We start from the raw sequence: 14,193 nt of genomic DNA on the forward strand, positions 1-14,193 counted from the left end.
CAATATTTGCATAACAGAAGGTCTATTTAACCTTTCTCACTACTTTTTATCTTTTGGCCTTTCTCTCCTTTTCTCAAATTTGGGTCTATAATCCTTTGAGTCACAACTTCAGCTTTATTTAGTATTCCTTCGTCATTCACACATCTCAAAGTATTTGAAAATATTTCCTTTTCACTCAAAAATAAAATATGTATAAAAGTTTACAGCTTTGTGAAATTTCTTTTTTGAGTTTATGCCGTTGAAATAAATAAATAAATAAAAATAAAAGAATTTGTCAGTTTTGTTTACACGTATTGTAAACAAAACCGATTTTGTATTGGGCCACATGCAGCCCGCGGGTTGGACACCCCTGCTGTAGACAATATATAAAGAACAAAACCTAAGTAAATTAAAATTTCAAAGTCCATCTTCAGAAATTTACAATATAAATATTAAGTAGAAAAAGCATTGAAATTACAAGAATCATAAATTTTATAAAAATGCTTTCTATCTCTATAATTACTTAACATAAAAATAGTGTATAATGATTGATTAACAATTAGCTATGCAACAAATAATTTCAAAAACAAAATTAAATTATCTAAAAATCAATAAGTGCTAACTAAAATAAAACTATAGTATTTAAAATTTTTTAACTTATATCTGAAAATATTTCATGAATAACAATAGTAATATATTGGCTAAACATTATATAAGATCGAAATAAGTTACAAAACAGACATAATTAGAAAGTTTCATAAAATTTAGAAATAACATGCATTAATTATATGATGTCATTAATTAATTATTAGATAAATTGCATAACATTTACCACATTGATAAATGAAAAAGTCAGAAGTATACACAGGATAGTAATAAATTATTGAGTGCATTTCAAGAAAGGAATTGAAAAAAAACACACATAGAGACCTCTGTTTTGTTTCAGATGATAGAATGGCTATAAGAGTTTGTGCTGACCTTGACTGAATGTATCAATAGATGGCACTGTGATGGATTATTAGGGAACCTTCTTTTCCAAACATATAGTGACTAGCACTACATACCTTGATATGTTGTATGGTTATGCATGTGATACCATAAATTGAATACTGACAACTAAACATTTACTTATAGTAAGATGGGGCACCTTAGTCTACATTGGAGTTTAATTGTTCAGGACTACCAACAGGAATAATTTTCTGAATTTTGGATTGGCTGCAAAAAACCAATTTCCTTCCTACCTCAATTCCCTAGCATTACACCACTGGATTTCTTTCTTTGCAGTTTGTCAAAGACAGGATGCACACAACAAAAGTTTACAACATTGAAGAACTGAAAGATGAAATTCTGTACCAAATACTTCCTGAAATAACTTCCCTTTATCCAACACCGGAATATAATCAATTACATACCTCAAAGCCTGTTACCGGTGTGCAATTAACCTCAAAAATCAAAAAATTAAAATTTCACAAACATTTTCGAACCTTCAACATTTCTTCTTCAGGCGGCGATAAATTTCCATTAGAATGCGATTAAATACGAATATTATTTGAATTTCGAATACGTGTTGGCCAATGAATTTTTACTAGGCATGTGCACTATATATGTATCAAATGATGAGAATTCATAGGTCTTTGTCCACTAGCACTTGCCATGCTAAAAACAGATTTTATCATGAAATTTAAATTTTTTGTTTTTTGAAGTTAATTGCACACTGGTAACCAGGGCTGTGCAGTCGCATAAAAATCTACCGACTCCAACTCCGACTCCAACTTTTCCTTACAATCCAACTTCGACTAGGGGCGGACTTGTCACTGAAAGAAACCCGGAAATTCTGATGTCATCATGTGACCTCAGAATAAAAGATTCAATAAATAGAGTTCTAATAAAGATACAGCGTAGAAACTTTTTATTCCAAAGCTAAAAGACTTCTCTAAGTAATATATAAATATGTATTCAATAATTCTTACTTTTATGGCTGTTATATATAACAGAGGAGAAAGTGTAGCGCTCAGTCGAAAAATGACCCCTCCCAAATTTTTACATTTTTGGACTGGGGACACCTTGAAATTTCGAGATATGCAAAAGATTCGAGGTTTTTTCCTATATGTGTGGATGTTAGACTGTTTGTGGGGGGCATGATTTTGTTCACCCTGTTTTAAGCCTAATAATTTCTGTGGTCAGAGTGGTCACAATCGTAGTCGGATGGTTTAACACAGGAGTTAGTTATTAAGTGTCAAAGTGGTTGAACTAAATCATGTCCCCATATACATTCTAACATCTTAGGTGAGAAAATCTTAACGGGTTCTACTGTACTATTATAAAATGGCAAAAAAGCTTACTTTGAGGGTAGAGATGAGTTTTATTTTATTTTTTTTAAATTTTGAACGCTAATAACGAGTAAAATATTCATTAAGAGATATGACACATGACCACTTTTATGTTTCCACCCTGTTGACCTTTAAGAACCAAAATTTAATAGTATTAATGCACCTTTATACGCAAGCTACAATGCCACATTTCATTTCTCAAACTTTACCTATTCTGAGATATTGTTTAAATATGTCAGAACAAAAAATAAAGAAATTAAACAAATTAGATGCCAACACACATGCATGCGTGAATTTTTCTCCTTTATTGACTTTTTTGAGGGGTTTGGGAGGTCTCCAAATGTGTAGATTTGCAAAAAAACCTTGGAGGGTCAAATTTGACACAATTCCAATACTTTTCCGTTTTATATACCTAACAAGTTGGTAAGTAAAAAGGAGTCGGAGTCGGCAGATTTTTTGACGACTCCAACTCCAACTCTGGCTAAAACACCAAAACTCCATGACTCCGACTCCACAGCCCTGATTAAGATGTTTCAATTATTAAATAGATTCAACATTTAATATCTATTAATAAGATACTGATCAACCAATATAAGCATCCTGCAATTCTTGAGTATTCAAAAACCTAAAATGTCAATATTTTAAAAGCACATTTACTTTGCAAGTTAATATTTCTGTTATTTTTACATGAAGTTTAGTTTCTACTTTATTCATATTAAAATACTTTCTTTAATTAATGCAAAAACAAATAGCAAATAAAATGCTTTTCCTACACCCTATTTTTGAAGAAGGGTAATAAATAAACAAGCATAGCAATGTTAAAAATTTATTTTAATAAAAAAGTAAGTAATTGTATTTCTATAAGCAATTTTGCCTTTTTGTGAACAAGGATTTACTAGTTAATATTTTACAGAAATTTAAAAACATTTCAAAAAATAAACAATTTAAATATATAAATATTAATAGTAGACAAGATCTTTTATGACAAAAAATTGGATAATCATAAATTAATGACTTAAAGTTTTCAAAAAATATTACATAATCTTATCAAATAAATTTAAAAGGAATGATAAGTCAGTCACTTTTTCTAAAGCAAATTGGGTAATAATAGNGAAAAGCAGGGCATTTGAAACCCAAGGTTTAATTATACTATAATTAGTTCATGATTTTAAAATTAAAAACAAACTGTTTTCATTGAAATCTAATCAAATCAGTTATTTTTAAATTTATAAAGTTTTGCATGTATCCAATGCCTGGATTCAATCTGGTATCTAGGTCAGTCTTATGTTCAGTAGCTTTAATCATTCCTTTACTAACACTAATCAATGTTGAGAAACAACCATTAATTCTTTCTTCAAGCCACTGTATCTCAATAAAGTATATGTTTAAATCAACATGCAAGTTTGTTTATTTATTTAGTTATTTATTTTTAACCCTTAACTGGTATCGTAAATTTTTCAAACGTAACTGGTATCATGGGGGCTGTGCGGCCCCCTAGCAAAATTTGCCTATAGAGAGCAAGTTTAACAATGTGACAGTTCAAAAGTGCATAAATGCTAAATGGAACCTTTCTTTAGTATAATCAACTTTTATTTATTTATATAATTTTCTTTACTTAATTATTACAAGAGATCACAAAATTGTTACAACTTTTAGTGTATGCTTTTTTAAACAATACAAAAATCTACCCTATTGTAAGTTTTAACAAATATATTTTTTTTTCTTATTCTTGAAAAACTAATTTTATAAAAAAGTATCTCTTATAGCCTCTAACTATCATTTGTTAAAAAACCACAGGTAATATAATTACTTTTATTTTTAAGACTCGAAAACATTTTAACGCAATTACGTAGTTCAGTCTTGAGAGTTATCGCATAGTATTTTTGTAGTACTATGCACTTTGCAAATAAATTTCAAACAACTGTTGCACTTAGTAGCATATTTTACCATTTTTTTTCTAGCACAAAATGACAACATAATCTTTTCAGGAGATTTCGGCTTGATCTGGCAATTTGTATAATATTATCATCTATTAGCAGTTCAAATAATTCTTTGGTAGTCATTTTGAATTTTTGATGCAAGATTGAGATACCTTTGCAAAATAATTATAAAAATAAAAAAAAAACATAAAAACACATTTCCACAAAAAACCAACGTAACTGGTATCGTGGGGGCTGCGCGGCCCCCAGAAGGTACGTAGCTCCATTTTTGTAAATGCTACAGGGCCAAACATTTGGCACTCGCTAAGAGTCGCGACGTAATGAGATTACATAAAATGGCAGCTGCGCACGATATTTAGATTTTTTAAAAATCGTAAAAATATGACGCGTGGGGGCCGCGCGGCCCCCAAGAAACCAGTTAAGGGTTAAACATATCCAAAAGAGATAAAACATAAAATAACTAGAAGAAAATTTGGCTTTTGTCATTCGATGATATGACCATTAATTTTTTGTAATTTGCTTAATACAAACCTCATTAATATAAAGTGCCTATTTTAAGTCCTTTCAACTTTGTATTAAAAGGGTTTGACTGTATTAGAAATCACTAAAAAATCTCAATATTACTGCTAACATTTTTGATTAATTTATAGTGTTGTCAACTCAAACTGATTTATAGATATTAATTTATAAAAACATCAATAGTTAGTAGAAACTAAATAATGGAAAAAACAGTTATTAAAGATTATATAAACAAATCAGTCACTTCAAAAAAAGTAAAATTTTATATTTGAATTATAAAGCAAAAATAAATATATCCATTCTGCAATCCCAAAATACCCGAAGATATTATAATCAGTTATTAATCAAAAAACAACGTACAATGAACCTGTTTCCGGTGTGCTTCTCTGTAAACGAAGTATTACTAGTGCTTTCGAACTTTAAGTTCTTCCTCAGGTAACATGTCCAAGCGAACGCCATTCAAATTTGATTGAAAAAGAACATCATTACGAATTTTCTCGTACGTATCGCTGGCGTCATTGACGCATGCGCCCCTTCGCTGGCTCTAAATTAACGTAACTTTTTGTCAACGAGCACCTGCCATGCAGTTGACAGGATGATCTCGTCTTTGTTGTTAATGCAATTGTCGTCTTTAAGCGTAGCCATACATATGTACAGGGCCTCTAGCCATCTAAGGTGGTGTGTGTACTTTGTAGTGCGGATTACCTTGGCCTGGCTGAATAACGGTTCTATTTCCGTATCCGAGGCATAGACGGCAAGAGCGGTGTTTTGCCTTGCATGTAGAATATCCGCCATGTGTTCTTTAATTCTCACCTCTAAGGAGCGCTTAGTGGATCCTACGTATATCAGGCTTCTGTTCCATCTATGATCAATCATTGGGATGGTATATACCCCTGGGCGTCGTTCTTTGTTTGGGGTATCTTTCCCGTTCCGTAAAATGTCAAAAATTGTGGCGCATCTTCTATACGCGATGCGAATATTCTTTTTCTTCGCTATTGTGTTGTAAATTGATTTCAGGTACGGATTGTATGTAACCGGGATGATGTTAGATGGAACTTCCTTGGGTGCTTGGTTAAGGGCTACTTCTCGGCAGCGCCATTTGCGGATCAATTTACGTACGATCTTGGGATAACCATGTTCGTTGGCTATTTGTTCAATATGTCTTAGTTCGGCATGTAGGGATATCCGATCCGATGAATGCGAGTATGCTCTCCTAATTAAGGCGTTGAAGGCTGCCATTTTATAGTTCGGTGGATCGCACGATCCTATTGGAATGTATAGATGCTCAGCCCCTGGTTTCCGGTACACTTCTGTACGGGTAGTTGTTTGTTCGAACTTGATGTTGATGTCGAGAAAATGGGCTTCAGAAGCGTGAGCTTGATCGATCTCTAAGGTCAGGCCGTATGGATTATCATTGAACGAATCAACGAACCTTGAAACATCCGGCTCAATCCTCCATAAGATGAGAATATCATCCACGTATCGTTTATATAGTAAGATGTTAGGTGAGTATTGAGGGATGACTATATCTTCTAATTGTCTGACCACTATTTCGCATAGGTCCCCTGCGATGGGGCTACCCATGGGGACGCCTCTTCCTTGGCCGTACGTGATCCCGTTGAATTGGAAAAAAGAGTTATAACAGATAAGATGTGCCAATTCTAGTATCTGTTGGTGTAAGCTATTATCATTAACCATGTTAAACAGGAGGTCTCTTACGGCGCAAAATACTGCCGGTAGTTTAATAGACGGGTAGAGTGATTTAAAGTCTAATACCNTTTAAGTGAAGAAGTAATGCCATAAAACTATTTCTTGTGATGATTTTCACAAAGTTTTACAACTGAGACTCAAAGATGACTGATTTAAAATATACAATATAATGTATTTATATATATATATTTATATATCTTGAAATGTATGGAGAAGTTTAACTTAAATCAAAATCATCTTGTTCTTCTGGTTTCTGTACCCAAGTTCCTAAACCTGCTTTCATAAATGCTTTTCGCAGTTCTGTTTTTGCTGCTTGATAATGGGGAGCAGAGTTTTTGGCTTCAGAATATAACTGTGGTGGTTTCTTAGTCTTTTTCTTTGTGACGGATGAAATTTTACTAAATAACACACTGTAACGTTCGAAGAAGGATCTTTTACTTAATCTTGAAAATTCGCCATTTTCTAATTTTCCTGTAGTCGCATTGATAACTTCGGGTTTTCCAAATCCAACAATCCAGTTAACACTAAAATTTGGTGATTTTGAAAGTTGACGTGTTTCGGGATTTGTTATGCAACACATCTTAGGTTTGTTTAAACTAAAAGGTTTGGACAACTCACCCAAAGAATTTTCAAATCTGCCCCACATGGCACGAAGCATATGACCAGGATGGAATAAGCTTCCCAGAATAATACTTTCCAGATAAATAGGCTCAATAAAATAACTTAGTAGTGCTCCTTGTATGCCAACAATATTCCAAGCAGCAACTTTGTCTGAACATGACATAGTTAACAATCGTTGCTGACCTTGAATAATGCCATCCCAAGTTTGGATAGCATCCCCACTTTTGACAGGAATGGTTCCCTCTCCAGATTCTATTTTTGTTCTCAAAAGACCCCTAGTTTTGCGATTCGGATGATGATCAACAGGATTCTTAGAAGTTGCTTCTTCGTGTGGTGAAAATATTCTGGCATCACCACAAGGTGAAGTACTGATATAAAGATGAAATTTTATATTTGGTTTAAGACAATAACCAGCACCATTTTCATTTGGCATAAATATGGAATCTTCTTTCAAGCCAGCTGAAATCATTTCTAGATTGTAATACAAGAAATTTTTCAAACATCTCCGTGAAATGATTTCTGCATGACAATCATTTAAACAAACACCATTCATGCTGATATGTTCACCATTAATACATTTTGTGCCAGTACTGATACCAATGATTTTTATTTTATTCATTTCAGGGTCTGAAGTCATGGCAATTCCTGCCAACACTTTCCATTTTGCATACTCAACATTGTCGACCATCACTTCTTGAAATGTTTTGTGAATTACATCAGATATTTTATCTGCTATTGACTGTGGGAAAATAAATTCTTCTGGTAAAATTCCTTGGCTTGTTGTTGAAGTTACATTATAATTAATATTATATAAACTGCTTAAAGCAACTCTTGATACTGCAGCTTTTGCTAATTTTTTATTTGGACCAGACCCTTCAAACGTTGTTCCATTAATTTCAACACTCATTGTAAATCTTTGTGCGGGTAGAGCTACATTCTCTTTTACTAATATAAATTCAATTCCTGGATGTAATTCATTTAATACCATAACTGGATTCTTATCCTCAGCTTCTGTTTTAATTTTTTCTAATCTTTTTTCTGCTTCTTCTTTACTTAAATCCATTTTAATTTTTTTTCCTCCCTCAGACTGATTAAAAGCACCAGTTTCATTTTCTATATTATCACCTGTTAAATCACTTCCACAAACATCATCCAAAGCACATTGAGCAGCTGCACATTTGGCTAATTGCTTGGATTGGCCGCGACCTGTAAACTTTTGTCCACAAACTTCCACTGAAACAACAAATGTAGGATTATGAGGTGGACCTTCTCGTGATTCTATAATATATTGCAAACCTGGTTTCAATTCATTTAACCTCATTAAAGCATTTTTTGGTCTTGTAGTTTTTTGTTTCTTCCTCTTCTGACGTTTTGGAGGAGACTCTTGTTCATCCTCAGCTTTTCTTTTAATGGATACATTTGGAGCAGAATCTAGTCCATTTTCTTCCTTCATCTTTGTGAAATTACCTATTAAAAAAAAATTAAATTACATTTATTAAACTCAAATTTTTCCAAGTGTACTTAATATTTTTGAAGTCAATAAATTCTAAAAGAGTTTCATTTGCATTATTTTAAATACAAAAATGTTTAAAACCAAAGTTAAAGTTATAGTAAAATTAACAATAAATTAAATATACCCACATGATCAAAAAGTATTGGGAATGGTTCAATAAAATGCAAGATTTGAATTTATTCTTCAAAATTTATTTTGTTTCCTTCAAATTAATCCCCTCCCACTGCAATGCACTTAAGCCAACATTTTCCCTTGAAAAACGCTTTAAAAGTCATTTTTGTGAAACCCCTTTGGGACTCAGTGAATTTTGTTTTATGGCATCAATTGACTCAAAATAGTGACCACAAAGCAGAAATTTTAGTTGAAGAAACAGGAAAAAGTCACACAATGCCTTATAAGGCAAATACAGAGCTTGTGGAACCATATTTGTTGAATTTTTGGCCAAAAAACTCAGGAACAAGATTGTGAGCAGGTTCATTATTGTGGTGCAAAATCCATGAGTTTTCTCCCCACAAATTAGACCATTTTCTATGAATTTATTCACACAAATATGCAAAATGCTCAAATAATATTTATTGTTGACAGTTTGGTCAGTTGAAGGAATTCATAATGAACAATACCATGACAATCAAACAAAATAGTCAACATGTCCTTGATTTTTGACTAACTTTGATGTGGTCTTTTCAGTCTTGCTTTACCTTTCAAATGCCATTCACTCAATCGTTGAGCTGTTTGTGTCAAAAGCGTAGATCCATGTTTCATCACTCATAATGATGCATTTTAAGAACAATTCACCCCAAGGAAGAATTTCCTCAGCCACTTGAACATGTTTTTGGAAAAATTCAACATTTTTGGGATGATTCTAGAAGCAATGTACCACTGATACATACTCAATAACGTCCCTAACTGTTAAACAACAATCATCACGCACCAAACCTCTGACTTGAGTGATGTGTTGTTCATCTTCAACATAATCTCTGCCTTTCTTTAACATCTTGTATCACTCTAAAATTCTTGATTTTGAAAGACTATAACCACCAAAAAGACTTTTTTGTAACATTTCCAATATTCTTATGACAGTATTTCATTGCAAAAACAAAATTTAATGCACATTCTTTGCTCAATTAAACTTGATACTTTGAAAAATTGCCAGCACAAAAGTGCTTTACACACAAAACAAGTGTCTATTTGCAAATGAAAACAGATGATGACACACGGATTGCTGCTAGACGTTTTAATTCATACCAAATGACAAAAAAAGTATCATAACATCATCTTGCATGCTCACAATAGTATTTCACATTACAGCAGAATCCACTTATTGCCATCACTTTAAGATTCATCTATACTGATAATAATCAATTTGACTGAGTTACCCACTGCCATTCTTTAGCAATTTTACTAATTTGTTGTGAAAAATACATTTTGTCTTTAATTTTTTATTAAAAAGTGTGCAATTTCTCTTTGAAAATTTGTTTTCAGAATTGTTATCTGTCAAAATTTGTTTTTAAAACTCAAATAATTAATTATTTATATTTTAAGATTTTATTATTCTTACTTATTCTTATTACTTATTATTCTTTTATTGTCTGCTTGTTTTATTAGCTATGAAAAGGGAAAAGTATTTACAATATAAACAATAACCACTCTGCAGTAATCAATGGATATACCTGTCAAGGGCGATCACGTGGCACTGGAAAACAACGTCAATATCCACAAGAAAATTTTAGTCAAAAATTAGCACGAAAAAAAATTCACCTAAAAAGGAATTATGTGACAACAAAGAAAGATTTTTTCTTTACTAGACGTAACTGTTTAAAAATTTTTTCTGAAACGAACATGAAAAAAACGTGTGGGAAAATTTTTTAAAAATTTCCCACGTTTATTCTCCACTACATTGTGATAACGCCATATCTGACTAACCCTCACTACAAAGGATAAGAAACCAATGAAATGACATTCAAAAATGAGTGTTTACCGTCACACACAATCTGATAGTGGGAATTAGTTACAAACAAGCAATTATTTATTGTGACATTGTCACAATGCCAGGCTGCAATTTTTAATCATATTTTAAATTTATTTCATTTAAAATATATTCTCTCAACCTCAAATTAGTAGCAACTTACCCCTATACACCATACTTTTCCTTTAACAATAGTGATAGTCATCTAATACCTTTCAGGGAAAAATTTTTGAATTGAAATAACATATGACTTCCAATTTGAATTTGAAGTTCATATATAGCTAAATGGGGCCTCCAGCTCCTAAGGTTGTACCTTACAGCCCCTGTATATAAAATCTAAGACCAGATATCTATCTAATTCCATTCTTGAGATTAAGGAAAGACAATGGACAACAGTGGGAATTTATAGGTCTACAAGTTTTTCAAATTGTAGCCCAATAATAATTTTTTGAATTTATTTAACTACTCAAAATGTTAAATTATTCATATTCTTACATTCCAAATGTAAAAACTATTTTTAATAGACAGCTTTAGATTTTAATTCTGAAAATGAATTTTCAAAGAAGACAAAAATGCACTTTTTAAATAGAAAATAAATAGACAAAACGTATAAACCCACAAAATTCACAATTACTTTTTGTAAAAATTGCATTGATTTGAGAAATTCACTCATTGAGACAAATCAGTGAGTTTGCAATATGAGTAAGGTTCACTGCTGCTGAGAAGCACCTTTGCTGAAAGATTCAACACATTTTATTCTCAAAGTCACTCAAAATTTTTTAAATTCAATTTTCTTGAAAACAGTTGAGCATCACACTTTCTCCCTTTGAATAATAAAATAAAGGTTCATAGCAAGATCATAGCCAACAACAGGCCAGGCCCACCAATGGAATTTTAATGGAGCAAGGCATATCCACACAAACAGTATGACTGAAATCCCCAAGGATCACATTGTAAGCTCTCCTTGTGAAAGCAATTATTAAAATTATTAATATTTAACATTTAAACCACTGGTTAAGACCAGGGCTGTGGAGTCGTGTAAAAATCTACCGACTCTGACCAGGGGCGGACTTGTTACCGAAAGAGACCCTGAAATTCTGATGTCATCACATGAACTCAGAATAAAAGATTCAATAAATAAAGTTCTAATAAAGATAGAATGTAGAAACTTTTTATTCCAAAGCTAAAAGACTCCTCTAAGTAATATATAAATATGTATTTGATAATTTTTACTTTTCCGGGGAAAGTGTAGTGCTCGGTCAAAAAATGACCCTTCCCAAATTTTTACAATTTTGGACTCAGGACACCTCGAAATTTTGAGATATGCAACAGATTCGAGATTTTTTCTATATGTGTGGATGTTAGACTGTGTGTGGGGGCATGATTTTGTTCACCCATGTGAAGCCTAATTATTTCTGTGGTCAGAGTGATCAAAATCAGAGTCAGTTGGTTTAAAACAGGAGTTAGTTATTAAGCGTCAAAGTGGTTGAACTAAATAATACACATTCTAACATCTTAGGTGAGAACATCTTAACGGGTTTTACTGTACTATTATAAAATGACAAAAAAGCTTACTTTGACGGTAAAGACAAGTTTTATTTTTTTTTTTAAATTTTGAACGCTAATGACGAGTAAAATATTCATTAAGAGATATGACACATGACCCCTTTTATGTCTACACCCTGTCGACCTTTAATTAAGAACCAAAATTTAATAGTATTAATGCCCCTTTATACGCGAGCTACAGCACCACATTTCGTTTCTTAAACTTCACCCATTTTGAGATAGTGTTTAATATCTCAGAACAGAAATTAAACAAATTTAGACGCCAACACATCACATACACGTGCACTAATTTTTCCTCTTTTAATGACTTTTTGGAGGGTTCGGGAGGTCTCCAAACACGTAGATTTGCAAAAAAAAACTTGGAGGGTCAAATTTGACACGATTCCAATACTTTTCCGTTTTATATACCTAACAAGTTGGTAAGTAAAAAGGAGTCGGAGTCGGCGGATTTTTTGACGACTCCAACTCCAACTCTGGCTAAAACACCAAAACTCCATGACTCCGACTCTGCAGCCCTGATTAAGATGTTTCAATTATTAAATAGATTCAACATTTAATATCTATTAATAAAATACTGATCAACCAATATAAGCATCCTGCAATTCTTGAGTATTCAAAAACCTAAAATGTCAATATTTTAAAAGCACATTTACTTTGCAAGTTAATATTTCTATGTTATTTTTACATGAAGTTTAGTTTCTACTTTATTCATATTAAAATACTTTCTTTAATTAATGCAAAAACAAATAGCAAATAAAATGCTTTTCCTACACCCTATTTTTGAAGAAGGGTAATAAATAAACAAGCATAGCAATGTTAAAAATTTATTTTAATAAAAAAGTAAGTAATTGTATTTCTATAAGCAATTTTGCCTTTTTGTGAACAAGGATTTACTAGTTAATATTTTACAGAAATTTAAAAACATTTCAAAAAATAAACAATTTAAATATATAAATATTAATAGTAGACAAGATCTTTTATGACAAAAAATTGGATAATCATAAATTAATGACTTAAAGTTTTCAAAAAATATTACATAATCTTATCAAATAAATTTAAAAGGAATGATAAGTCAGTCACTTTTTCTAAAGCAAATTGGGTAATAATAGTATAAATTACCAATGGCTGCTCCTTTTCTCTACAAAGTTTGATGAATACCTGAAGGTCAGTATTTGCTTTGTTGATTTTCTATCTTTGTACTGGTTGCTATCATTATTAATGGCTTTGAAAAAGCACCCAGTTTCATCCTTATTATAAATGTTCTTTTTAACATGACCTGCCATTATGTAGTGAACTTGTCTTTTTTCTAGTCTGTATTATCATCACTGCATTTTCACTAAAAATAGTACATAAAGTAATGTGGTGTACTTGGAATTTGTCCATATATCATTAGTATTGTAGCCTTGAATTCAAAGTTCAGAAGAAAACTGCAATGCTTTATTTTGTTATGGGAAATTGTTTACTATGCACATGTATTGAAACAGAATCTTTACAAATTCTTTCTATAGTTACTACTACTAATTTTTTCTTTTTGGCTTCTTCATTGATGCTTTCTTCCATTCTTTCAGATAATGTTGTGTGTTGGCAAGGGTAGCTTGAATTTACATTTTTCTATAGCTGAACTCTTTTGCCATTTTTTTCTATTGTTCCTGCCTCAATCTTCTTAATTATTATTTAATTCTTAATTACTTACTTAATTAAAGAAACTAAATTCCACAAAGTTAAAATAGTCTGTTTCCTTTTAATGCCAAAACTCACATTAGTTGCTTCTCCACAACTGTAAAATTACATTTGTTGTGTTTAAGTCATTAGCTGTTGTACAGTAAGTTGATAAAAAGAAAAAATTTCATTAAATATTTGTTATTCAAATCAGAAGTTATTTTTCAGTTCACTTACTCTTATATGTCTGGTATCTTTTAATTTTTGAAGTAAACTGGCAGGATGAACTAAAATCTTAAATTCCGTAGCAATTTCCAAATCCTATAAATAATATTAAATTTAATAAAGCAGATACACTGAATAATTCATCGTGTTCTTCATAAAATAATT

The 14,193-nt window shown here is 31.6% G+C and overlaps 2 protein-coding genes across 2 annotated transcripts in view; both read right to left on the reverse strand.

Moving 5' to 3' along the window:
• LOC111616579 overlaps nt 1-6,537 on the reverse strand; it is a 10,823-nt gene extending 4,286 nt beyond the window's left edge. The window contains exon 1 of the mRNA XM_023357976.1: nt 6,464-6,537. Coding sequence (XP_023213744.1) covers nt 6,464-6,466 — 3 coding nt within the window. The 5' untranslated portion in view covers nt 6,467-6,537. The remainder of the gene's footprint in view (nt 1-6,463) is intronic.
• Nucleotides 6,538-6,557: 20 nt separating this feature from the next.
• LOC111616580 (double-stranded RNA-specific editase 1-like) lies at nt 6,558-8,595 on the reverse strand. Its single transcript, XM_023357977.1, has one exon. The coding sequence runs from the start codon at nt 8,550-8,552 to the stop codon at nt 6,696-6,698; it is 1,857 nt and encodes a 618-aa protein (XP_023213745.1). The 5' UTR covers nt 8,553-8,595; the 3' UTR covers nt 6,558-6,695.
• Between the last annotated feature and the right edge of the window lie 5,598 nt (nt 8,596-14,193).

The sequence above is a fragment of the Centruroides sculpturatus genome, unplaced genomic scaffold, assembly GCF_000671375.1.
Source record: "Centruroides sculpturatus isolate CEXI.00-Female unplaced genomic scaffold, Cexi_2.0 scaffold2101, whole genome shotgun sequence".
NCBI lineage: Eukaryota > Metazoa > Arthropoda > Arachnida > Scorpiones > Buthidae > Centruroides > Centruroides sculpturatus.

Coding starts and splice junctions, on each gene's coding strand:
- LOC111616580 (XM_023357977.1), bottom strand. CDS start 8,552: ATGAAGGAAGAAAATGGACTAGATTCTGCTCCAAATGTATCCATTAAA.